This window comes from Nematostella vectensis, chromosome 2, assembly GCF_932526225.1.
Source record: "Nematostella vectensis chromosome 2, jaNemVect1.1, whole genome shotgun sequence".
Taxonomy (NCBI): domain Eukaryota; kingdom Metazoa; phylum Cnidaria; class Anthozoa; order Actiniaria; family Edwardsiidae; genus Nematostella; species Nematostella vectensis.
This window is the reverse complement of record NC_064035.1, coordinates 12,494,177-12,521,637: the sequence shown is the minus strand read 5'-3', so window position 1 is coordinate 12,521,637 and position 27,461 is coordinate 12,494,177. Positions and strand designations below refer to the sequence as shown.

General features: G+C 42.1%; 1 protein-coding gene across 1 annotated transcript; it reads left to right on the top strand.

The window, feature by feature from the left end:
• Positions 1 to 530: 530 nt before the first annotated feature.
• On the top strand, positions 531 to 27,461 carry LOC5514101 (collagen alpha-1(I) chain). Its single transcript, XM_032383644.2, has 64 exons — positions 531 to 727; positions 2,565 to 2,590; positions 2,989 to 3,033; positions 3,113 to 3,175; positions 3,543 to 3,647; positions 3,839 to 3,937; positions 4,100 to 4,153; positions 4,323 to 4,376; positions 4,522 to 4,629; positions 4,702 to 4,746; positions 4,822 to 4,875; positions 5,280 to 5,324; positions 5,459 to 5,557; positions 5,748 to 5,801; positions 6,023 to 6,067; positions 6,285 to 6,338; positions 6,939 to 6,983; positions 7,051 to 7,104; positions 8,196 to 8,249; positions 9,052 to 9,105; positions 9,311 to 9,364; positions 9,485 to 9,583; positions 9,670 to 9,723; positions 9,811 to 9,855; positions 9,969 to 10,076; positions 10,633 to 10,686; positions 10,760 to 10,813; positions 12,133 to 12,186; positions 12,252 to 12,296; positions 12,664 to 12,708; positions 13,367 to 13,420; positions 13,748 to 13,801; positions 14,117 to 14,170; positions 14,750 to 14,803; positions 15,042 to 15,095; positions 15,401 to 15,454; positions 15,797 to 15,904; positions 15,992 to 16,045; positions 16,502 to 16,555; positions 16,705 to 16,758; positions 17,076 to 17,129; positions 17,383 to 17,436; positions 17,535 to 17,588; positions 18,381 to 18,434; positions 18,779 to 18,832; positions 18,908 to 18,961; positions 19,669 to 19,722; positions 19,811 to 19,864; positions 20,236 to 20,343; positions 21,401 to 21,454; positions 21,604 to 21,657; positions 22,328 to 22,381; positions 22,659 to 22,712; positions 23,287 to 23,376; positions 23,483 to 23,500; positions 23,619 to 23,636; positions 23,736 to 23,762; positions 24,069 to 24,239; positions 24,500 to 24,547; positions 24,651 to 24,783; positions 24,999 to 25,102; positions 25,401 to 25,436; positions 26,018 to 26,239; positions 26,892 to 27,461. Exons 1-64 carry the CDS (start codon positions 652 to 654, stop codon positions 27,033 to 27,035), a joined length of 4,206 nt encoding a protein of 1,401 aa, XP_032239535.2. The 5' UTR covers positions 531 to 651; the 3' UTR covers positions 27,036 to 27,461.

Genomic DNA, 27,461 nt, shown 5'->3' with positions numbered 1-27,461 from the left:
TCGCGCCCCAAAAAATATTCCCAGCACAGCTAGTTCGGCTCCATAAATTTGCCAGCAGAACCATTCAGGACGATTTTTTTCCAGCAACGGAGGGGTCTAACATCTTCCCAGCCGGCCAAAAAAAAAAAAAAAAAACGCTGCGGAACATCCGTTTTGTGCCCTTGCACCGCGCATTATGTTTTACGCAACATTTTAGTCTGTGAAAGTGAGGTTATGCAGCCTCGTCCCCAGGGTCTTCTGGGTAATTTTTAATATGGCGTCTAGCTAACAGATGCCATGTTGAAAATTACCCAGAAGACCCTGAGACGAGGTTGGCGGTTATGGTAATCAGATCACGCAACGAGCTTTCCCTGACTTGCGTGACTCGACAGTTTCACTAAGTCGCCAAATGATTGGTTTACCCGCTCGACAATATATAGTGTCATTCAAATCCTTCAGACGACAAAGACGCCCATGAGGCCTTCAACAGAAACCCTATCCAACAAGTATTTATTGAGTGCAACCTAGTCTGGGTGTGATACCCAAGAAGCCTGGGGTATATCGAGTCCGGATTAGTTTACAGTCTAGCGCGCAATCGCCGGGTAAGGGCTACGCTAATCTCGCAAGTAGAACCTTCATGCTTCAGCCCTGAACGCTTTAAGGGTTGAAAAGATGGGGTTCCGAGCGATGTGGATAGCCGTCTTCCTTTGCGTAGCAGTTTGGGTCAAGACATCACAAGCACAGGAGGGTCAGTAACTTATTTTTTTTTTAAAGAACACAATTTTGCCAAAGAAACAGCTCACCCTTGCAAAGGCCCTGACACTGCAGTGCTAAGAGACTCTTTAGGGCTGTGACTCAGCGAACATGGCTTATTTTTAGTCTATATCTTTGACACAAGCATTTATTGAACTAAGGTTTGGGTATTTGCTGCAATCTCCGAGAAACGCGGCAAAAAATTGTGACCGCTTGTGGGTATTTACACCTGAAAGGGGCCATTGTTTTATGATGTTCGTTTCAAAATACACCAAACCATTTCATTAGATCCCCCCCCTAACAGATCTAGCCCTGCCAATAACGCATTTCACGTTCAGAAATTTAAGGATTTTGCATGATATGAATGAGTTATGGTCTAGGAGCCGAGCTGCGGCAAGGTATAGGCTGGATTGCGGGTCCATTGCTGGCTTGTCTGTAAGGATCCAGTACCCGCATACCAGCTCGCCTTACGAGGTACTAGATGCAGTGCAATCTTTAAATCGATATCAACCTCGAGCTCACAGCTTGCAAATGCGCAAGGCGCTGGCAAAGAACTGTTTTTCTATAATGCTTAAATAGATTTTCAGTTATTTCATGTTATCCATAAAGAATAATAGCATCAAACAAGATCAGATTACATCCACTGCACGACTGAATGAATTTCCCGATTACGCACGAAAACTCCTCATTTTATGTTTCTCGTTGGATGTAGATGCAAATACTGTACCCTCTATATCAGCGAGACCGTTAGTCAATGTAAGTTGTTTAAGTTAACAATTCTGGAAAATCGAGACAAGAGAATAATGGTTGGAATGCAGGATTTTAAGAGACGACCTCTCTGACCTATTCTATCTCTGGTCGCATGCTAGACATTTCCTGACAAACAATACAACACAGAAATCTCCAGACCGACCCAAAAAAGCTTTTATGATTATTTCAAACCCAATTGGAAAATTTCATCTTATTTTGGTGCGTGTTTAACGCATGTCATTAACCTTTAGGTGCTTTGCCAGGGAGACTTTTTAAATTCGTTGTGATTTTCAAACTTGGAATCTTATGTAAAGAACAATATGCGCGGAGACGATATATGGTATATACAAATGTTTTTTGTGTGTGCGGAATTCTAAGATAACCAGCGCAGCAGCAATATCAGATCTTCGAGCAATATTCGTTTGACAGGAGATATATGTGCACCTTATTAAAAAAAAAGTAATTTCTCTTTGTTGGAATGGAATCCAACATTACAAATTACAAATACACTATGCTTGATGGCACAGCATTTTTTAACCTTTAACCAGCGCTTTATTTTATGCGCATTTAAAACTCTTGTAAAGTACCTTACAAAGTTTTATTTTCCGCAGTGTTTTCGATTTCGCGCCATGCGCGACAAACCCTTAATGAATTGACCACGAAAGTTTCCATGTTAATATTATTCGTGCACGAAACTTGGCGTGATTTTACTGTGACTTGCGTGACTGGTTACCGGCGGGCGCGCGTACAAGACGGTGTCGCGTTTCGCTTCAATAGCCTCATTGATCTTACCTTCATAACAATAATTTCTTCAACTATTTTGCGTGAAAGCCTTTAAATGTCTTATTTATAAATTTCGTAAGCGTCTATGTCGTGTCTGAAGGGATTCTGTAGTCTCTCAGTCTCAACCTAAATAAGTACCGGTGACACAAAACTTTCTTTACTCCTGCTTTCTCGCCGAGCATCTACATCGAGAGCTTAACTTATAGTTCACATTCTTTTCACCAGTATTTGGTGAACTTGATGTTCTTATATTTCATTTTATGACGTCCCTGACACGTGCCATGTCTTTTTCTCCACAGCACCAATTAACTTTATTATCGACCCGGTAAGTTGCGGGAATATTTAGTTATTGAATAATACAATACAGCCTGAAAAATGGGGATTGGTGTTGTGTTGACATGATTCATATGCCGCGAAACTCTTTCAGTAACCTCAAACATTCCCTGTATTTGCTGGGGTGTCATTTTCGCTCATATGTCTTGTGTGAGTTATCATACGACAAGAGAAACAAGGACTTGAGTTGGATATTTTATATAAGGGGTTGTATTCATAAAACAATGTCATAAGAAGAATCACAAAATTATCATTTTAAATAATTTAAGTGGGCTATCTTAAGCTAGCAATCGACCCCATCACCAGCTTCAAATGCTGTGCCCTTTTCACCCCCTTTCTCGCCATGTAAAAGATCTGCAACTGATGTTGACTTTTCATGTATTCTTTCAGCTGTTGAAGGGAGATCCCGGAAACAAAGGACAGGCTGGCCCACCCGTGAGTAACGCACTCCTTTGTCACGCATTTGGCCTGTTGCCATGGTTACTTACTATTGGTGTACCATTTTGGTTACTAGGGCCCAGCTGGACCTCAAGGCCCAAAGGGCACGCAAGGAGACGCAGGAACGCCTGGCGGAAATGTAAGTTACAAGATTGTAGATAATATCCCATCCCTCCTCTCCCCCTCGTTACCCTCATCCCTCTCCTCTTGGTCGTTTCCTGCTAATTCTTCCCGTTCTTTTATTCCCATCCCTCCTCTCCCCCTCATTACCCTCATTCCTCTTCTCTTTTTCTACCTTCTTCCCCACGCTTCAGATTCCTTTCTCCTGATGTTCTCTTCTTCTTTCCACTGCTGCTCTTTCTCCCTCTTTCCATCTTTCTTTTCTAGCCAAAGCATTCCTACATTTAAGTTCCTACTCCTCCTAGAAACCATATGATTGCTAAATACAGCATTGTATAGTGTATGATAGAATGTTTTCTATATAACTACTTTGTATTATTCCCCAGGGTGCCCCTGGCCTTCCTGGACCTCCAGGTGCAAGAGGTTTAATAGGACCCCCTGGTCCTCCAGGAAAACCAGTCATCAGAAGAGTTGGAATCCCTGGACTTCCCGTAAGTAGAACTATTTCTATCATGGCAATAATGAATTGAGGCCTTTGGAACTGTCTATCGCCTCACGACTGGTAGACCTTGTAGATACCTGTAGATAAAAGAAGCAACAGTATACGACCACATGTGACCGTGTACCCTTTTGCCACACACCACAGTGCTATTTTGTATTAACACACTATATTTCTCTCCAGGGAAAGCGTGGAGATCGTGGTACTCCTGGAGCGAAAGGTCCTCCTGGGCTTGCTGGAGAACCAGGTGAACCTGGTACACAAGGCCCTCGTGGAGACCCTGTAAGTTACTCTATTCGTACCCTACGATCCCCATGAGGTTTTTAGACGGGTAGTATTCCCCTGCCCAGAAAATGACCCTGCTGCAAAGTTATGATATTATCTCAGGTTATGATATTCATTTAATTTATGTGGGCACAAGTCATTGTGAATTGTCTTCTACAGGGAGATGTCGGAGAGCCCGGAGAAGCTGGACCTTCAGGTCGCAACGGTGCCAATGTGAGTGTTACCATCATTTTATTTTTTTTAAATACCTGCAATTTTCAAAAATAATAATTTCATATTCATATAAAACCAATACAGCAGTGTCAAACAAGATGGCTCCAGAGCCCACTAATTATGGCGTGTTTAATATGCTCTCACATTCTCTGAATTTGTTGTGTTGCAGGGAACAGCAGGCCCCCCGGGTGTTCGAGGACAGCCAGGCGCAATAGGATCCCCGGTGCGTAGCATTTTTTTACCTGTGTAGTCAGAGTTTGTTTGGAGCCAAAGCCTCGCTTTCACGCTCAAATTCGACAGGACCATTTTTTTGACAGGGTTTCATTGGAAATGGCACGATCAACCTTGTTTGCTGTTAAATTTCTTAGGGACCGAAAGGCCAACAAGGGCCCCAAGGAGCCGAAGGATTCAAGGGAGACAGGGGACTTATTGGAAGACGAGGACCTAAGGGAAACCTTGGAGAGAAAGGAGAGAAGGTTCGTATGGGTTTCGTCCTTTCAGGTATGGGCCGTATGTTTTGTACTTAAGTGCGAACATCTGCCTTTTAGGGAGCAGAGGGACCCGGTGGAGTAGAAGGAAAGAATGGAACAGACGTAAGTAACATGTCCTTTTGTTATTTGGTTTGTCAATGAGACTGTACTCGAGCAATGTGTCTTTCCGTTGTTTAGGGTGCTGCTGGCCCAGCCGGTGAGCCTGGTGCGGATGGACCTAGAGGATCACCGGTAAGAAATCAGTGTTTACCGTTGTGATACTGTAGGAGCTGTTGTTTGTCGGTAATTGTGTATTGTTGTCGCTGTTGTTATGATACTTGAAGTCGTCTTCGTTTTTGTTGTTGTTTCCGTTGTCGCTGGTTTTGTTGTTGGTGTTGTTGATAATGATAAAAGATGGAATGGTTGTCACTGTTGTTATATTACTTAAAGTCGCCGCTGCTGCTGTTGTTGTTATTGTTGAATGGCTCAGTCTTGCGTTGACTGATGTCGTATGGCTGTTGACTTGTTGTTGTTGCTGAATACGTCAGTGTTACGTTTACTGATGTCCTATGGCTGTTGACGTTGATTATCAAGGCGTCAAAGAAACGTTTCCTTGGAGATGCTTATACTGAATGCTCTTGTACCGTGTATTACAGGGAGCATTGGGAGATCAAGGAGAGAGGGGTCCCGCTGGCGCCCCGGTAAGTGATAATGGTTTTTCACTTAATTTGACATTCTTGTTCTCGTAGCCTTATCAGCCTTGATTTATCCTTACGCCTTGTCCAATGCAATAGCTTTTTCATCCGCGAGTTAACAACCGTTGTGCTTTTCGTAGGGTCCTCAAGGTCTACCTGGAACTGCAGGTCCACCTGGTCTTCCTGGTGATGGTGGTGTACAGGGAGATCCTGGTATCGAGGGCGAGAGTGGACCCACGGTAAGTACTTAAAGACATGTAATTAATGTACTAGCTGCTATTGAAAATACTGTATATAACGCGTCGAGAAATGAGGTTATCTGTTAGTACTTGTCTCTTGTTATAAAATTACTATGAGAGCGGAAAGCAAGGGTAAGAGCAGCTAATATGATCACAAATTATGTTCAAACTATTTTCTGTTTCATTTTAGGGTCCAGCTGGCCGAGTTGGTCTTCCTGGTCCTGCTGGTGATCCAGGAAATCCTGTAAGTATCATCATCATCATCATCATCATCAGCATCATCATCACCTTCATCATCATCAGCATCATCATCATCATCATCACCGTGGTCGTCGTCATCATCATCTCATCATTATAAGCGCCGTCGTTGTTATTGTCGTCGTTATCACCATCATCACTAGAAATGGGCCTTTTTGATTGTTAGTCCTTTGTGTCATAATGAGTGATTCTTGCACTTCTTCTCAGGGTCTTGCCGGACGAAACGGTGCGGGTGGTGACAAGGGAGCAAGGGTAAGCCCAAGATGTTATACTTAATTGCATTAAAATAATAGACCGACTTTTTGTTTCCTAGCACAGTAGTTACTTACAAATAATTACACGTCTTGTTGTTTACTTCTTCGTTCATGACGCCATGAGCAAATAAAAATGGAAATAGACAGTGTGTAATTTAGTGTCATTCCTTCCGCTGTCTAGAATGTGGATTCTAAAGAAAGGTTTTCTTCCACAGGGTGAGAACGGACCTGCTGGACCACAAGGGCGCCCTGGTGCTGCGGGCCGACAGGTGAGCAAGACCTCGATGTATCATAGGGGTCATATATCAGGGGGTCATCAGCGATGTATCAGTTGGTCATCATCGATCTATCAGGGAGCCATCAGCGATGTATCAGGGAGTAATTAGCGATGTGTCAGAGGGTCATCAGCGATGTATCAGGGGGTCATTAGCGTTGTATCAGGGGGTCATCAGCGATGTATCATGGGGTCATCAGCGATGTATCAGGGAGTCATCAGTGATGTATCATGGGGTCATCAGCGATGTATCAGGTATATCGATGCATCAGAGGGTTCATCAGATCAGCGATCTATCCGGGGGATCATCAAATCAGAAATATATCAGCCCGACGAAGGACTAACGCTCAAAACGCCAGCGCAGCTACCTTGTTTCACATAGGCGTTCAACATTCCTTTTTAACCTCGATTTATACCTTGTCTACCCTACGCCCACGCAGACCATCTAGTTTTTCTACAACTTGTGTGTAGTCTTTCTAGTTATACCATCGAGGGGGGTAGTCTTATCATCGGTCATTGCGCATGTTTGCAAGTGTTAATCTAGGCTCAACTCTTGTATCTAGTGCTAAGGCGACGTTTGATGTTTATGTCATAGGGTGACCCAGGCCGGGATGGTGCCCCGGGAGCCCCCGGCAAACCTGTGAGTACTGCATCCAATTCGGAATCACCCGATCACATCGCGAAGGTAACATTGTGTCATGTTTCAGGGAGAAGTTGGACGAGACGGGAGGACCGGACCTCCTGGAATTCCCGGAGATCGGGTGAGCAAACTGTTAACAAGATAGTTATCGGTATTGTTGTACTCGGATGGTAATCGGGCTTGTTTTACTCGGATGGCAATCGGGCTTGTTTTACTCGGATGGCAATCGGGCTTGTTTTACTCGGATGGCAATCGGGCTTGTTTTACTCGGATGGTAATCGGGCTTGTTTTACTCGGATGGCAATCGGGCTTGTCTTACTCGGATGTTAATCGGGCTTGTTTTACTCGGATGGCAATCGGGCTTGTTGTACTCGGATGTTAATCGGGCTTGTTTTACTCGGATGGTAATCGGGCTTGTTTTACTCGGATGGTAATCGGGCTTGTTTTACTCGGATGGCAATCGGGCTTGTTTTACTCGGATGGCAATCGGGCTTGTTTTACTCGGATGGTAATCGGGCTTGTTTTACTCGGATGGCAATCGGGCTTGTTTTACTCGGATGGCAATCGGGCTTGTTTTACTCGGATGGCAATCGGGCTTGTTTTACTCGGATGGCAATCGGGCTTGTTTTACTCGGATGGCAATCGGGCTTGTTTTACTCGGATGGCAATCGGGCTTGTTTTACTCGGATGGTAATCGGGCTTGTTTTACTCGGATGGCAATCGGGCTTGTTTTACTCGGATGGTAATCGGGCTTGTCTTACTCGGATGGTAATTGGGCTTGTTTTACTCGGATGGCAATCGGTATTGTTTTACTCGGATGGTAATCGTGCCTGTCTTACTCGGATGGTAATTGGGCTTGTTTTACTCGGATGGTTATCGGTATTGTTTTACTCGGATGGTAATCGGGCTTGTTTTACTCGGATGGCAATCGGGCTTGTTTTACTCGGATGGTAATCGTGCCTGTCTTACTCGGATGGTAATTGGGCTTGTTTTACTCGGATGGTTATCGGTATTGTTTTACTCGGATGGTAATCGGCCTTGTCTTACTCGGATGGTAATCAGGTTTGTTGTACTCGGGCTGTTTGTACTCGGGTGTTCATCGGTCTGGTACTGTTTTTTTTAAGGCATTCGTACCTATGTCTTTCAATCTTGTGGTAATGTGCATGTTGTCTGTTTTATTCGGATAATGATCATATTTTTCTATTATTTTAGGGAGATGCGGGCCGAGCAGGACCACAGGGACCCCAAGGGGCTGAGGGTCGAACGGTAAGTAAACACTTTTCATTATGCGCATGTTTAAAGAGGGGTAGCGATGGATAATTTTTAGATTTGCTGAGGCGCCGACACTCGCGTTTCAGAATCCGAGCCCGAGACTTTTGTCAAAATTCGGAATCCAAGCTTGAGCTTTTCCGAGCTTGTTTTCGGAAAAATCGCTCGAGGTATGTCATAAACATCAGTTGAAAAAAGAATAAGTAAAGTTACAATACAATCTTGCTTAAGGGGAGACCCGTAGAATGGTAACAAATAGGTAACAATGGTAACAAATAGGTAACAGATAGCCAAAATCAGAGACTCTGAGGCCGCGTTTAAAAATCCGAGACTCCGAGACCGTGGTAGAAAAAAACCAGGCTCCGAGACCCTAAAATTAAAAAAAAAAAGACTTCGAGACTTGCGTAAAAACCGCTGAGATTTTGAGACTTTGCGAAATTTTTGCGAGACTTTCGAAACTTTGTTGCAATGTCATCTCAGTGACAGATTCCCCTGTAATTAGCAGAGGATGCGTAAAGCCGTTATTTACTTTGCATTACACTAAAGCAGTAATGACTGGATACGACAATAAAAGGGCTATTAACACCCAGCAATATTGATTGCCTGTTGTAACCGCAGAACTTTTGCTGGTCAAAACACCCAGTATGTTTAGGCTCAGTATCTTTTTGTTGCTGTTTACACACCTTGTTTGGAGGAGCTACAAAGTACCTCGTCATTCGCCGTGCTTGTGCTGTTTGAACAGTGCTTTATACATTCTTGTGCGCGTAATATGATCAGGTAAATAATTTGTACTTCCCAGGGTCGTCGTGGATCACTTGGAGAGCGTGGAGGCAAAGGACCACAAGGCAGCAGAGTAAGTTCACATCGGTTAATAGCTAATTTCACGCCCGCTGTGCGTATTGTGGTGCTGTTTTTAATCTTTGCTCACAAAAAAAGTAAGCTTTTCCCCTGATTTATGAGCAACAATGAAATATTAAAGCCCCAGTTCCCTTTCTTTGTAATTCTACAAGTGCTGTATTGTAATATCTAGTAAAGTTTGATATGTTTTTGTTCCTTAGGGTCCAGTTGGTCCCCGCGGTGCGAATGGAGCCCCCGGATCTCCCGGAGCTGACGTAAGTCAATATTACAGTTCGTCGCCATAATGTTATGTAACCATGCTTCCAAAGAGCTCTTATCGAAAGGGCAGTGGCTTTTTTGTTCCTCATCTCTTGAGTGTATTTCTGAAATTGTAGGGAGACACTGGAGAGGCTGGTGAACATGGAGCTGATGGGCTGAAGGGAGATCGTGGGGCCGACGGCTTGCCGGGAGAGGACGGCATCCCTGGACCCAGGGTAGGGTACACAGAGGCAGACAGTCAGGCAGAAACACAGACAGACAGATAGACAGTGGCAATTAACGGATTTTCTTTTCTTTTAAGGGACCATCCGGCCCTACTGGCCCGCCCGGACCTGACGGAAAGGACGGACAGAAGGTATTGTTGGAACTCATTTGGACATCTCCTTTTGAAGCTTGCACAGTGTTTCACAGGGTTTCAATTGGTATTTTCTCTTGAATCCAGGGAGAGGCTGGTCGTGATGGGGAAAACGGTCAAATCGGACCTCAGGTATGTCCTCTATTAGCGGCTATATCGACATACTATGTTATAACATTCTATATCGGCGCTACGGCACTGTCAGTCTTGTGATTTGTCTGACAGTCCTTACAATCCCTCCACAGGGTCGTGCAGGAGCTCCAGGAAGCCCTGGTCTCGGTGGTCAGAAGGGCGACCAAGGAATGCCTGGCAAACCTGGAAACCCTGGCGCTGCCGGATTACGTGGCGCACCGGTACGTCACGGGACATTATTGTGCAATCTGATGTTTTTTTCTAAAGAATTTAATTGTAATTGAAAATAAGTACTGAATCCCTTCAAATGTTATTTGATTGATAGTAATGAAGCCCTTTCAATGTTATTTGATTGTTAGGACTGAATCCCTTAAAATGTTATTTGATTGATGGTACTGAATCCCTTCAAATGTTATTTGATTGAGAGTACTGAAGCCCTTTCAATGTTATTTGATTGTTAGTACTGAACCCTTAAAATCTTATTTGATTGATGGTACTGAATCCCTTCAATGTTATTTGATTGATAGTACTGAATCCTTTCAATGTTATTTGATTTGTAGTACTGAATCCCTTAAAATGTTATTTGATTGATAGTACTGAATCCTTTCAATTTTATTTGATTGATAGTACTGAATCCTTCCAATGTTATTTAATTGATGGTACTGAATCCCTTTCATTGTTATTTGATTGATGGTACTGAATCCTTTTAATGTTATTTGATTGATAGTACTGAATCTTCCTTATATTACTCATGTCAGTTTCGTGTACTTTCCACAGGGTGCCCGCGGAGATTACGGAGAACGCGGAGAGCCTGGTGCTCCCGGACGTGACGTAAGTGATATGTTACTTCAAAGGATTTTATCGACGTCATGTCTAATACATAATTATGAACCCTCTCGTGCAGGGTTCACCTGGACAGCGCGGTGTTCCTGGCGTTCCTGGCATTCCCGGATTGGCTGTAAGTATAAGTTTATCTCGGAAACATAGGAATTTAATTATATTCTGGTCAATTCTAATCTAATAAAGTCTTAATAATTTGATCCAATGATAGTGTTTGTTGAATCTAGTCTACTGTATGATACACATATTTCAATAAAACGTTGTCACTACAAACGGCAAATGGCGATTGACAGTTGTGGCAGTTCTACGACCGAAAGGACTCATGGACCCCAAAATACTCGTTCCAAATTCAGAAAAATATAAATAAAACTTAATAATAATAACAACAACAACAGCAGCAACAACAATAATAATAATAATAATAATAATAATAATAATGATAAATAGGATAATGATAAGAAATATGATTAAGAATATATTACAAATTGTATTTAAAAACTAGTCTATTAAAATAGCTGTTTTTGAAACGATCCGTGGTTACAGATGGTTTGATGCTAGTGCGGTTCCTAAGATTATAATAAACTACTTTTTTTTTGGGCATAAGAGCTCTTAATGGATGTTTTTTTATATGTCAGGCCTTGTCTCTTTGCTTTAAAATGCCATGAATCATAAAATGAGCGCTACAATATCTTCTCTTGAAACATAAAAAAACCTTGAATAGTGAAGAGTTCAATGAGGCTGGCAGCAATCACTGGCAGGGCATAAGTTATTTTAGATAACACTAATGACTGAAATAAAAAGTCGATGTCTTTCTGACAAGGCCATCTTTCCTGAGCGAATGGATAACAAAAAGAGGCACTTATTAGAATATCTGAATTTACGAATATCCATTATAATCAATATATGGTCCTGGCATCGCTTGAGTTTATAAATCACCTTTATTTTTAAATAATTACTACCCATGAACACCTTTCGGTCGTATAACTTCCATTTGGCAATTGCCATTCGCCGTTCGCGCTGACAACCTTATTGAAATAGGTGTATATATTTGTTGTGAAATTCTGTCTTTGTTTTGACTGCTTGAGATTATCTGAGGGAGTAGATCCTAGTTGTAGTCCTTGTCGGATGTCGTAACTGTTTTGCGCTAGCAGGTCTTAGTTTCAACATGTTGCGATTGCCTGATAACTTGCCAAGTTTCTCATTGTGTTGAATTCTTACTAGCTAAATGATCACTTAGTAACATGTACAGCACAGTCTATTCAGTTTTGTTCTTGGTTCTGTCCACTCTTGGGAGATTGAGATTTAAACCAGTTCAATTGAACCACCTTTAAAGTGGTTTAAGTGCTGGTGTGAATACGGTATAATTCGTCGTGACTTGTGGAATGCTGTTACTTGTCGCCGGTTGTCGTATTAACTATTCTGTATTGTGTTGAGCAGGGCATGCAAGGTGAGCCCGGTGCGCAAGGGCCGATGGGAGCTGACGGCAAGAGGGTGAGTGCCATCGCCTGCTGTGTTTGTCACGGCGTATTCTGCGTGCTAAAAGTATTTTTTTACAGGGCCCCGTGGGTGAGAGAGGACAAGACGGCCAGGCTGGCGCCAGGGTTAGTAATGGCGGTAACGCTATATATACTGGCATAACGCCTAAAAGTTAGTGACAATTCAGGGTTCGCTCGGTAATGATTGGGGAAATAAGTACTTTTGAACATTTTTTAACTGCTACCAAAAGCAAAGCTATAGCTTACACATATTCAACGATGTTGTGTTGATCACTTCATTTAAGAGGCCTACAAAACTATCTCGACAACAGCGATACAAATAAAACACAAGATTCAAAACAAACAAAACCTTTTTTCTCCGGATACATTAGGAAAAACTATTTTATGTATTTAGTTTTACTTGTGTGATTGTTGGTGACCATGGCTTTGATTGTGTGGTAGGATGGCTCATTTCACGTGTTGTTGTTTTCAGGGTGCACCGGGTGCGCAGGGCGAGCGTGGCCCACGTGGAGAACAGGTATGACCTCATGGTGGTTTCATTTACCGGTTATCGATGGTTATGATCCTTCTTGATCTTCACAATGTAGAATCGAAGCTTCGCTTGTTTTCACTGCAATTCCCTGTGATGGCTTTTATTTGTTACTAAAATATTTCTTTTTTTATACTACATGACGTGATTGAATAGAATCAAAAAGCCCAAACTGTCGCGATCTCGTACCAGAACAATGAATACAATACACCAATACTGCAATAAAATACAATACTGCCCTGAAGAAGTCTTATTAAAGACGAAAATTTGGCAGAGTCGATTTCCAGTTTTTGGTGTAACGTGGTTGAATAGAATAACTGGAATACGACTCTGCCAAATTTTCGTCTTAAATAAGATTCTTCTGGTTCACGAACACGACTATTTGGGCTTTTTGTATTTATACGTGATTGAGTAGAATATACTTAGCATTTTTTTATGTTCAAATTTTTTTAGAAAAAGAATTACTAGGGATTCTAAACACAACATTTTTTCTTCTCGCACAGCCCCTCTCAGCTGACAAAAAGGGCAACATTGGCGAACTATTTAGGAGCATCATCTGGCGATGCTGTGTTTTCCCCAACCTTTAGGTCTCGCGGATTTAGTAGACACCACGGGCGTAAGGATTGATTTATTTTTTGTTCAACAGGGCAAGCAGGGAGAGAAAGGACGCGCGGGTGAAGGTGGTGCCGATGGAGCTCCGGTAAGTTATGGGTTACAAAACAGGCGACATATATAGCTATATACAGCGACATATATAGCTATTTCCATCATTCGCCTTTCAAGGAGACACTTGTCTTGTCTTGAATTCCTTTAGTAAAAAAAAGTTTGAACTAAAATGAATTGTTTGGATGAAAATGAGCTATAGCATTAGAAATTGACTCGTGCTGGGTGCCTTACGTAGAAACCAGCAGTTTTTGGTGAACCATATTCATTACTAATAGTTAATAAACACGACTATTTGGGTATTTTGATTGAAGAAGCCTCGTGGTTATAGTAGTCGCGTGCTCTAACACTTTCTTCTTCACAGGGTATTCCTGGCGAGCAAGGTCCCATGGGACCAGTAGGAGCACCCGGGCCAGTGGTAAGATATTTTTTCTTTTTAAACCATGGCTTCTGATAATAGGCCATTCATTCGTCGTGATTAAAGAATTTTGTTAAACAACTCCATTTGAACATTTCATTAAGAACCGTTCAACTTTGAGTGTGGTTCTTTATTAAAAATGTTTGATTAAAAAGTAATCAGTTGATAATCTACGTGACTCGGCTTTGTGCGGGAACGTAAAAAAGGGTTTCTTAATAAGAACCTCATGCAATTAAAGATAGTAGCTAGCCTTACTCACACTAACACTCAGTAGTGATATTAAATTGGTTAACTGACTTGTCTATATGACCACAGGGTAACGCCGGTAGTCCCGGTTCCCCAGGACCTTCTGGGCCCAAGGGAGACTCGGTAAGTAGCTGTTTATTCGCCAAGTGTGAGAAGTCGCTTAGGAACCAACCCTAATAGTGTAATGTTTCCGTCAAATGTAAGTAGTCGCTTAGCCATCAACCTTAATAGTGTAATGTTTCAGTCAAATGTAAGTAGTAGCTTAGGAACCAACCCTAATAGTGTAATGTTTTTCCAGCAAAATATGGTCGCCTAGCCATCAACCCTAATAGTGTAATGTTTCCGTCAAGTTTAAGTATTCGCTTAGGCGTCAACCCTAATAGTGTAGTGTTTTTCCAGCAAATATAAGTAGTCGCTTAGCCATCAACCCTAATAGTGTAATGTTTCCGTCAAGTGTAAGTAGTCGCTTAGGCGTCAACCCTAACAGTGCAATGTTTCCGTCAAATGTAAGCAGTCGGTTAGCTATCAAGCCTAATAGTGTTATGTTGCCGTCAAGTTAAAGTAGTCGCTTAGCCATCAACCCTAATAGCGTAGTGTTTCCGTCAAGTGTAAGTAGTCGCTTAGCATACCCTAATATTGTAATGTTTCCGTCAAGTGAAAGTAGTCGCTAAGGCATCAACCCTAAAAGTGTGATGTTTCTAGGGCGAGCCCGGACAACAAGGACCTCGTGGAACGCAAGGATCCGACGGAAAACGCGTAAGTTACATAAATACTTTCTGCTAAACGATGTGCAACAGACTTCGTTTTTGATTTTTCTAGCTGATACACGGATACTTTCTGCTGAAAGATTTGCGTCAGACTTCTGTCGTTGAGCTTTTGGCTCTGCCACTGCTTCTATAGATAGAAAATAACTCCAAGGATATGTTACTGATGTTGCTGTATTGATGTTAACGGTTAAATGTGAGTCGTCTCATGATTAAGCGTTGCCTTGTAGGGATTCGCCGGAATGCCAGGAGCAGCCGGTCCCCCCGGACCCCGCGGACCAAGGGTTAGTCTGCGTAGCCGAATATATGAACAATGAATTTGTCTTCTTTACGCATAAGTCGCTCATCAAAATGGTAACTCCAATAAATTACCGCCTTTGTTAGCATTATAGGGACATTTATAATTATTTAATTCCCTATAGTTGGTGGTGATGACTTCTTTTCTTTTCCCTTATCGCACTGTCTTTGTGCCACAGTTCCGTAGACTTTTGAGCCTATTAAAACATCATACGCACTTGCGCTTAGGTGGATAATGTTGGCTTCTAAATGACCATATTTTTTACGTTTTTGAAATGTTGCTTGTCTACAGGGAGCCAACGGAAATCCCGGTATCCCCGGTGTACCTGGCGATGCTGGTCTTACTGTAAGTAATACTTTTGATGCTTTTATTTATTCATGTTTCATTGCTATTTCCGTCATACGGAGTACTAAGGGTGATGTATGCGACAACTCAGCATTAAAATAAACCCAGGATTTCTGAATTATGATAATTTGTTACAATAACTACGACATGATATCTACAAGTTTTAGTTGTAAACACAGATGACAAAGTCTACGCATTTAGCTATAATGTTTAGACGACAAAATCAAATATATTTGTTGTTACTGTGCATGTCTTCTTGTTTGTACTGATAGTTTTGTGTGTGATTGTGTTCTCATTTACTAGTTCTTTTGCTTATGTGTATTCACCAAAATTCGTTTCCAGGGTCCGCGCGGAGTTCCTGGACCCCCAGGACGGCCTGGCGATGATGGAATGCGAGGACCGGACGGACCAGTCGGACCACCTGGAGATGTGGGAGAGATGGGAGATACCGTAAGTGTCCCTTAGAGTCGTGTGTAGATCAGGGTTGACCTCGAAACCTATTTGCGGGCGGTGGTAACCATTATGCGTGTCTCTCAGGGTAGCAATGGAGATCCGGGAGATGATGGAGATCCAGGAGAACTTGGAAACATTGTAAGTACAATACAACACTGCGGACTCACCGGGAACTAAAGTCAGCTTGAGCTATATCGGGTTTCGAAAGAAAACAAATAGCTGCTCCTATTTTCATATGAATTATGAATAATGTATCAATTTTCTTATATGCATAATAAGTTTCAGTTTCATTTTATTTTGTACTATTTTTACCCTTACTTTGTTACAATACATAGGATAAAATGAATAAATAAGGATCTAACAGATTTTGAAAAAGAGTAATCAACAACCATTTTTAACTTTCGACGTTAAAACTCCCTCAAGAATCATAAAAAAATCAAATTAAGTTCGATTTAGGCTGCACTGCATGTTATTGATATCATACAAAGGAGTCTGATCAACTTTGGAGGGGAGGGAATGTGGGGATGTCATTTTGTTTCGTCCTCTTTGAGCTCGTACCTACTTGTTTGTATGTGTGTTTTCTTTCTATAATAGGGACCCGCAGGACCTGAAGGTATCAAGGGTGCATCCGGTTCGCCAGGAGGCATTGTAAGTCATTGTGAGATTTATTTTGCCTTTTGGCAACTTTATTGCTTTATACCTCGTTATGTTATAGACTAGAACTGCTCCTCTTTAACACTCTTGCAATAAAGGAAAGTCATTGTGAGATGCATCTCATATTTGTGATTGTTATTTAGGGACCTCCAGGTGCACCTGGAGCTGTCGGAAGACCTGGACCCGTGGGATTACCAGTAAGAAATCTAAAAATCTATAAAAAAAACTGATTTTTTTAAGAAAATCCGGAGCAATTACATGTCTAGCTCTCAGTTTGTTCACCCCCATGTTTTCTTCACAACAAGTTTTGTTCACCCCAAGTTTTAATCACCCTATTTTTTGTTCACCCCATGTTTTTTCACCCCTGAGTTTTGTTCACCCCGAAGTTTTCTACATTCCCAGTTTTGTTCAACCCCAGGTTTTGTTCACCCCCAAGATTTGTTCGCCCCCAAGTTTTGTTTACCCCCGAGATTTGGTAACGCCCGACCATAACCATATTTGATCTATTCCTCAGGGACCCCAAGGACCCGCCGGTCCTGATGGAGATCACGGAATGGATGGCGCTAAGGTTTGTTGCTGTTCACGATATATATATTCTGTATCTCTTATCATATTGCGGTCAAAACAAATATCGATTCTTAGCTGTGCTCCGTGGTAGGAAATAAGGCGTATAGCGGCTGCCATGTCTGCAAACACCTTGTATCTTTACTCTCTCATAGATTAGCATTCTAGTAAGGGATTAGCTTACCATATTTGTTTAATTGATTTTATTTGGTAAAGTTTATAGTCCAAGTAGTTTAAAGTGTATCGTTTCTTCGTAGGGTGATCCGGGCGCAGCCGGCGTTAATGGCCTGAGAGGCCCGAGAGGAAAGCCGGTAAGATTGACCGATTGAGACGGAGGATCCTTTTCTTGGTGAAATCTTCTCTGGTATCCAGTAATTCTTATGAGGTTTTACTTTTCTCGCTCACTCAGGGCAGGAACGGTAAAGACGGATCAAGGGGAAAGAGAGGCGAAGACGGAAGACCTGTAAGTGATGAGGAAATTCATAAGCATCTCTCGCGCGTCATCTCGAGTAATGATCCAGGGTCTGATACGCTTGGTGGAGTAATGATCCAGGGTCTCATACGCTTGGTGGAGTAATGCTCCAGGGTCTGATACGCTTGGTTGAGTAAGGATCAAGGGTCTGATACGCTTGGTTGAGTAATGATCCAGGGTCTGATACGCTTGGTTGAGTAATGATCCAGGGTCTGATACGCTTGGTTGAGGAATGATCCAGGGTCTGATACGCTTGGTGGAGTAATGATCCAAGGTCTGATACGCTTGGTCGAGTAATGATCCAGGGTCTGATACGCTTGGTTGAGTAATGATCCAGGGTCTGATACGCTTGGTCGAGTAATGATCCAGGGTCTGATACGCTTGGTTGAGTAATGATCCAGGGTCTGATACGCTTGGTCGTGTAATAATCCAGGGTCTGATACGCTTGGTCGTGTAATGATCCAGGGTCTGATACGCTTGGTCGTGTAATGATCCAGGGTCTGATACGCTTGGTCGAGTAATGATCCAGAGTCTGATATGCTTGGTCGAGTAATGATCCAGGGTCTGATACGCTTGGTCGTGTAATGATCCAGGGTCTGATACGCTTGGTCGAGTAATAATCCAGGGTCTGATACGCTTGGTTGAGTAATGATCCAGGGTCTGATACGCTTGGTTGTGTAATGATCCAGGGTCTGATACGCTTGGTTGAGTAATCATCCAGGGTCTGATACGCTTGGTCGAGTAATGATCCAGGGTCTGATACGCTTGGTTGTGTTTATCTAGGGAGCTGTTGGACCACCAGGAAAGACAGGCCCGCGAGGCAAGCCGGGATTACAGGTCAGGGAAAAAATCTACACTCGCCCAGTTTACTTCCGTCCGACGGAAACCTCAACCCTAAAAGACAATAGAATCTATTAGAATCCGCGCTGTTTAACAGGCCATCCGCTCTAAATTATCAATCACGTCCTGAAAGAAACTTCCAATAGACACACTGCTTTTACAATTTTGAATATTTCTCGCGTTTTCCGTCAAAAGTCATCAGAGATTGTAACGTAATCGACTGGAAGTAAACTGGTGACAACAACTGGCGTCTTTAAAGCATACCACCCAACTCGCTAGAAACTGCTTGTATTCCTAAAAAGCCCCTCGTACGGTATCCGTGAAAAATATCTCTTTTACAGGGAGCACCTGGAAGCCAGGGAGCACCAGGACCACGCGGACCACAGGGATCCCGGGTAATTATATATATATATGTATATATATGCTATTGTTTACAGTTTGGCAAAGAGCTAATGTTTGTATGTTGGCAGGGCGACCCTGGAGAGCCTGGCAGAGACGGAACCCCTGGCGCTATTGGACCACAGGTATCCCGCACTCTTAGAAATAGTCTCAGCTCTTTTTTTAAAGCAGCCATTGACGAGAATCGGGTGTCCCTTCGTTTAACTGTCTGGTTACAAGTGTCCGCCAGTGGACACTAAAACAAAGGAGCTTGTTTTTCCTAAACACGTGTTTCTCAGTAATTATATACATTCTGTTTAACACGGGAAAGCTATTTCCAGAAAATGCCCATATTTTGGTGACTCGAAGGTCCGCTCACGAGGGAGTCAGCAAAGAGTCGAGAGTACCAAGCCTTAGTATTGTATCTATGCTTGTTATCTATTGGTAGTTCACTTCTACAGCCCCCTGTCGCTAAAATGCGGGGTTTCCTTTTCATTGCCGTAAAAAATAGGGGTTTCCTTGTACGCCCGTCCAAAATGCTGGGTTTCCTTATACGCCAATAAAAAATGCGGGGTTTCTTTGTACGCCCGTCTGATGAAATGCGGAGTTTCCTTGTACTTCCGCTGTGAAAAGTATTTTACACATTGTATTTGTAAGGCTTTTTTATTGCCTGTCCACCTTACAAATCTTGGGCAGGCCCAACGCCAGGCTCGCGTGCTACAGATGTCGGACTAGACGGACATTTGAGCGCCATCTTTCGCGTAATCATTCCATTAGTGATCTACAGTCCTCTGAGTAGAGCTCCAATGTTATTAAAAAACGCACTCTTAATTCTTATTTTGTGTCTTCCTAGGGACCACAAGGAGCACAGGGTTCCCAAGGACCCGCTGGTTCCCCTGGCACAGACGTAAGTGGATTCATATGTAATTTAGCATATCTGACTTGGATACTTGGTGTATGACCAGCTTTCCCTGTACTTGGTTTGTTTTCCACAGGGTATCCCTGGAGCACGTGGTACCCCCGGACAGCCTGGTACTGCTGGTGTTAAGGTATGACAGACTGAGGAGATGGGCTGTTGCGCCAGCTAGATAGCATGAATGAGCCATTGCGTGACAATGCAAGCGTCACACTTAGTTACGTGACCCTTACAGAACGTTGCATGACATTCACTTGTGTGAGCCGCTCTGAGTAATACGTGGCACTGCACGTGCGAATTCTTAGAATTTGACGGGAAGAAGCGATTGGAGATACGGAGAATAGCGACATAATAAGAATATCAATATCGAATAGAAATAATGCAATTTAATGAATTTACTTACTGCTATGCTAACGTTGTATATAATGTATGCGTATACAGTAAGTAGGTAAGATTTTTTAGAAGCTCCAGTTTTTTCAACTGCCTCCTGTGTTTGCCTTGTAGGGTAACAAAGGATACGCCGGCAACCCTGGCACCTTGGGCCTGGAGGGTCTCAGGGGTCGAACTGGTGCCCAGGGCCCCATCGGTGACCGTGGACGATCGGGACCCAAGGTACATTAAATGCCAGACCAATTTTTTTGTGAATTCTCTATTTCTACCAGCTTATCGTGATAAACGCATACCTATTCCGTTCCTCTTAGACATTTGGACCGTACCCATAACGATATTCTATACTTTTTAGTGTTGTGAATACTTGTACTGATATTATATTTGTGATGTGCTATACTGTTGAGTGATGTGAATACTTGTACTGATATTATATTTGTGATGTGCTATAGCGTTCAGTCTTGCATACTTGTACTGATATTATATTTGTGATGTGCTATACTGTTTAGTGATGTGAATACTTGTACTGATATTATATTTGTGATGTGCTATACTGTTTTGTGTTGTGAATACTTGTACTGATATTATATTTGTGATGTGCTATACTGTTTAGTGATGTGAATACTTGTACTGATATTATACTTGTGATGTGCTATACTGTTGAGTGATGTGAATACTTGTACTGATATTATATTTGTGATGTGCTATACTTTTGAGTGATGTGAATACTTGTACTGATATTATATTTGTGATGTGCTATACTGTTGAGTGATGTGAATACTTGTACTGATATTATATTTGTGATGTGCTATACTTTTGAGTGATGTGAATACTTGTACTGATATTATATTTGTGATGTGCAATACTGTTTAGTGTTGTGAATACTTGTACTGATATTATATTTGTGATGTGCTATACTGTTGACTGATGTGAATACTTGTACTGATATTATATTTGTGATGTGCTATACTGTTGACTGATGTGAATACTTGTACTGATATTATATTTGTGATGTGCAATACTGTTGAGTGATGTGAATACTTGTACTGATATTATATTTGTGATGTGCAATACTGTTTTGTGTTGTGAATACTTGTACTGATATTATATTTGTGATGTGCTATACTGTTGAGTGATGTGAATACTTGTACTGATATTATATTTGTGATGTGCTTTACTGTTTAGTGATGTGAATACTTGTATACTGATATTATATTTGTGATGTTCTATAGCGTTCAGTCTTGCATACTTGTACTGATATTGTATTTGTGATGTGCTATAGGGTGCCGCTGGTGAAGATGGCGCTGAGGGTGCAGCAGGACTCGTCGGTGATTCCGTAAGAGTTCATCAAAATCATTTTGTCATCCCCCCCCCTGTCATAGTGTGGCTCCGCGTATTGAATCTAATTAGGGACCATAATAAGCTGTTTTAGAAAATCTGTATGTGATTGTTGATGGTCAATTCACTCGCTTGCACGGTCTGCAGGGCTCACCTGGCGAGAAAGGACAACGTGGGGAACAGGGCGTGCGTGGAGGAAAGGCGAGTATTCTTAGTTGGACTATAGGTATAAAAATTCGCGTCTTACTTCAAGCACACAGATGGTAGTTCCAATAGCTCTGGGTCTCTTGCATTGTTGGGTTCTGACTGGCGATGTCTTATTTGTAAAATATGTAATGCTGGTATCCGCCCTTCTTCATCCATCCAACAGAATACCAGATCATGTCAGTTTTAAAAGGGCCATTTCCGCACATGGCATTCATTTTTTTCCCGTGGTCAACACTCTGGAGCTGAAACTCTTCGATTTCTGATATACAAAGCGGTAGTGGGCTAAAAAGAAACAGCCTTGTCCCTTTAAGTGCGCTGTTGGTCCAGAATTTGTTGCAATGGTTTAATCAGTATCAGTGTGTCCAGAATATATTCATTGTATATTTCGCACTGCAATTTTCTTCTTTGTCAACCGAATGCAGGCGCGTACCCAGGATTGGCTGAGAAGGAGGGGGCGCAGTCATATATGAAAAAGCATAGAATTTGAAGACTCCTTAATAAGAAATGACTTGCTTTTAAGCCGCCAAGGGGCAACCCCTTGTGTACGCGCCTGGCGCCTGGAACCAACACGAATTTAAGGCTACAAAGAAACGTTTACTCAATCCGTCCCAAAGGATTTCTCAGTAGATTGCTGTTTAATCGAGCATCTTGTTTTTTTATCTAGGGCGAGAAGGGATACAGAGGCGCTCCAGGCCGTCAAGGTCTACAAGGCAAGAGGGTAGGTGCCCTTGTTCATTGGCTCAAATTATTACCTAGTGAATTCATCTGGATAAGTGGTTATTCCAGCTGGGAATGGTTAATGCTAGTGACTGGCTGACCAGCTTCAGGGTGAGCTTGAAGGAACTGTTAGGGTTAATCGCCAATGATAATCTTCACGAATATAGAAATTGCTTCCTTGTGTCACTAATGTGGGTTGTAGCACCAAGGTTTAATGGTGTGATGGTTACGTCTTGTGGTGAATTCACTTTCTTTTCTTTTTTTTTTTTTTGCTTTAGGGTCCCGAGGGAGATCCGGGATCACCTGGCGGCTCTGGTGAGGCAGGAGACAAGGTAAATGCATTTGCCTCCACGGCGTTTGATCAATCTGTCTATAGATGGATTCTAACCATAACCACCATCGTCTTTTTCTCATCAATACATCAGGATTTATCATCACCATCATCGTCATTATCATAATCGACGAAAGTAGCAGTAACGTTTATGACAACATCACTATCTTAGTTATCAACAACGTTGTCATCACCATCAGCTTTATTCACAACAATAATAATAGCAACAGACTCATGATCGACTACCTCTTCAACAGCAGTGTCCTCATCATTAATAATAACCACAAAAAAGCAACATCATCTTCATCTCATCATCAATAACAACGAAGACAGCACCATTAACATCTTCATCATCATCATCAATAACCAAATAAACAGCGACATCATCATTTTCATCATCAAAAGCCACAAAAACAGAACCATCATCTTTGTCATCTTCATCATCAATAACTAAAACAACAGCTTTCATAATAAAAGCGTCCCCAGAAGCATTACAACGGTATTATCATGTTTTATATTATCACTGCTTCTGTCATGTCAGGTTTCTTGTTAACGACTGGTCTTGACTTTTACAGGGTGTAGACGGACCCCCAGGATCCCCTGGACCCCAGGGATTCAACGGAGCTCGCGGACCCAACGGACCTAAGGGAGACTCGGGCCGACCGGTACAAATAAATGCTATTTCATGGCTTTTTTTAAATAATTTTCCATGGCGCTGGCTTAAACACCTTCTTTACTAACCTATCTTTCTCTTTTTTTTTGCCTCTCTAGGGTCCACGTGGCTTCCCGGTTAGTAAGATTTGAAATATAATCGTTTTCCCACAAATTCGTTTGAACGCGTTGATAATTGAGAAAAAATGTATTTTTGTTTAACTCTGGTTATATTCTCTTTTCTCCCTTTTCATAGGGTCAAGACGGCAGACAGGTAAAGTTTATCATAGTGAATGGCTCGTTTCATATGTTATTTGTTTTGTGCATTATTTGTTCATCATTGTTTACTAATCATTTTTTGCTTTTTCTATAGGGACCACCAGGGCCACCTGGAGCACGAGTAAGTATAACATTCCGATCACGTGTTCACCTTATTTGAGACCTCTCCTTATTTGGTATTTCATCACGTGTTCCCTTATATAGGTAGCATTATCACATGTACGTCGTCTCTGATTTGGGTTCTTATACATATGTTCTTATTTTGGTATCATCACGTGCACACCTTTTTTTATTTGGTCAATTACCACGTGCACACCTTCCCTTGGCTACTTACACTTTTTATTTGTGTATTGATGTACAGTTTCCTTTATTGGGATATTTTATCTTGCTTTCATTATGATTCTCATTACGTGATTGCTTTCCCCAGGGAGAGCCTGGCCAACAAGCACCGATGATGATCCAAGTGTCCCGACCTGGACCAAATAAGGGACCCCCAGGACCCGGCCCAGGACCCGGACCCGGACCCGCCCCCGGACCCGGACCTATTGTCCAACCTGTCGTTCCTGTTCAACCAGTCATCCCTGGACCTGCCAGGAAGGTAAAACACCTGGAACAGAGATGAAGTAAATGCTATGCCCCAGAAACATTAGCCAAAAGTAATACCAGGAATGCAAAATACCTAGAATAGAGTAAAAATGGAGTTAAAAAAAACCTTAGCCAAAAAGTACCTCGCGTTACTAAGAGTATCATGGGTTTTATTGCTTGCGTTTGATAAATTGCACAGCACATTGATTATTGCTGTGTTAAATGTTTTTATTCGTCTCACATTGACACGTTGTTCATTGTTGTTATTTTTAGCGCCGATCCCTTGGAGAAGAGGAGGAGATTGTTGCGAACAACGATATGGTATGTAATGCCCCCCGTCAGTGCTCTAATAATATCTGATATCTCTTCTGTTGATCATGGCCGTCATTAACTGTAATGACCTGTGGCTGTGGTGTGTTTTCAGCTACCTACCATTGCTAAGGAAGTCCTAGCACTCGCAAACACCATGATGTACTTCGAGCAGCGCAACGGTAGCAAAGAATTCCCCGCAAAAACGTGCAAAGATCTGTTTGCGTTCCACAGCGAGTACCCAAGCGGTGAGTGGCACGGGGCGTGGTTTACAGTCAAGTATAAAAGCTATGTTATAAGGGAACCTCCACATATTAGACCTTTAAGCAGACACATGGCTGACGATTTCGAAGGGTGACCGTTATATGGAGATTCCACTGTAAAAGCATTATTGAGATCAAATTCACTCATCATCCTTAATAAAGAACCTGGTTTTTGCTCATCTGCTGCGTGTTTTGTTCAGGTGCGTACTGGATCGACCCTAATATGGGATCGACCAAAGATGCTATCCAAGTGTACTGCAACAGGACGACCAATTCCACTTGCGTCAAGCCCTCAGTTCGAATGGTAAGCCAGATAGACGACCAACGCCCTACCGGTCAAGACAGCCTTTTTCTTTAATATGCCACCATGACACCTCCAGCTCGAATAAAAGAACTTCTAAATAAAGATAGCGTATATATCAGTTTATTTGTTGATCACATCATCTTTAAATGGTTAGAACGCCGAAAACGTTACTAGGCAGTGACCATAGTTGTCAACACAGTTTAGAAGACTAAAGTGTGTTGACAACTATCTAGCATGCCTGTAACATCATAGCTGAACGTTAAGCTTGGTGTGGTAATTATTTAATTCATTTCAATAGTTGAAGAAGAAGGATGTGCAAGTCGACAAGGTCAAGGTAAGTGCTATTCCCCCAAAAAGGAATTGTTATAAAAAAGTTGCAACAAGTACCGCTATCCTAAGACAACTTATCTCGTGTCATCATCATTCAGATTTCATGTCACTGCTATCCATAATTTATATTTCACTTCAGATGTCATCCCCATCATCTTAGATGCCATCCCCATCATCTTAGATGTCATCCCCATCATCTTAGATGTCATCCCCATCATCTTAGATGTCATCCCCATCCTCTTAGATGCCATCCGCATCATCGTAGATGTCATCCCCATCATCTTAGATGTCATCCCCATCATCTTAGATGTCATCCCCATCATCTTAGATGTCATCCCCATCATCTTAGATGTGACTCCATCATCTTAGATGTCATCCCCATCATCTTAAATGTCATCCCCATCATCTTAGATGCAATTTCCCATCATCTTAGATGCCATTCCCCATCATTGTAGATGCTAACATGATTATCTTTGATGTCATCCCCATCACGCACGTTTAAGATATAATCTTGGTCTATTGACAATTTTATTGTTATAATAATAGTATTAATGATTTTGAGGTACGATCCCTTTTTTTCCCCAGATCGACTACTCTACAGATGAAGTCCAACTAAATCTCTTGCAATTGTTGAGTGCCACGGCACGCCAGACGCTTACTTATCACTGCAGACAATCCGTCGCCTGGTTCAATAACGTATCCATGAAAAAAGACAAGGCCCTCCTGATGATTGGATCTAACGAATTCGAATTCAAAGCCAGCGGTACAAGGAAGAATATGCCCAAAGTTATACGAGACGAGTGCAAGGTATTGAACACTTTTTCGCTCTTGCTCAATTACGGCACCCTATAAAATTCTTATGGCGATGGAATTTCCGATAGACCCATTCCCACGAAAGTTTTTACCAATTCATGAATCTGCATCTCCTCCTGTCAGTGGGAACAGGTTATTTGTTCCTTTTGCTGGTTTTATGGGCTTCCAAAGCTTTAAACCATAAACATCCCACTGTGCGAATTGTTAGTAAGAGAATTTTTAGTGAGGGTAATCACTTGGGTTGTTTAGTCCCCAGTGGGTCTTTCACGTTTTTTTCGATTCAGAGCAGTGTATTGCAATTTTAAGAGACAGGCCCTCCGGTTTAAAATGCACGTGTCCAGAGGGAGTGTCCTAACGGTCCAGCCCCCACCCAGTGCATGTGTTAGGATAAGCAACAAGAATGCCATTTTGAACTGGACCGTCCCGTGAAGTCATGGAATTATCACCCTTGACCCCACCTTGCGTTTTTTCTCTAGACGCGCCCCTGTCTAGTTACCTTATCCGAAAAGACTGGAAACACAGGAAATAGCTTGAACACTCCTTGCACTTGTCGTTCTTATTTCTGTCCGTATTTTATCTTCTCTCTTATTGCACACGTGCTTTGTATAACTGTACTCTTAAAGGGATTGTTTCCAAACCATTGCAGGTACGAGACCAGGCGTGGCGAAAGACGGAACTCGAGATTAACACCAAGCAGTCCTCTAGGTTACCTATTGTGGAAACCAAACCTTCAGACATTACCGATGAAGGCGACTTCAAACTGGAAGTCGGCGATGTTTGTTTCTCCTGAGTAGCTGTATGATAATAAACCATCTATTTGAATTGTATTATTCCACGTAAGACTTGCATTGCGACTCGAGCTCTTTAATTCTGGTGAGGACTCTGTTCGTCTAGGCCTGCCATGTAGGTATATAGCTCTTCAATAAACCTATGTTGTTGTATTAGGGTATTCTATTGACATTATTAAATATGTATACATCGTTTTGCTGCCTCGATGGCTCCAAGTTTATAAAAATGATAATGCGTATGGAGTTAATAAATGTGTGTAGTTATATTTTTTTCATTAATGTCGAATCATTACAATTCACATCTCAAAAGGAATGATGCATAAACGTATTGCGGCCTTCAAGCCGCTTGTGATAGTTACAATACATAGCGAAACTGTGATTTATTGTTTTTACAAATAAAGTTGGAATCGGAACCAATGTTAAACCAT

Coding starts and splice junctions, on each gene's coding strand:
- LOC5514101 (XM_032383644.2), top strand. CDS start 652: ATGGGGTTCCGAGCGATGTGGATAGCCGTCTTCCTTTGCGTAGCAGTT. Junction 12,187..12,251: donor TGGGAGCTGACGGCAAGAGG/GTGAGTGCCATC, acceptor ATTTTTTTACAG/GGCCCCGTGGGTGAGAGAGG. Junction 12,297..12,663: donor ACGGCCAGGCTGGCGCCAGG/GTTAGTAATGGC, acceptor TGTTGTTTTCAG/GGTGCACCGGGTGCGCAGGG.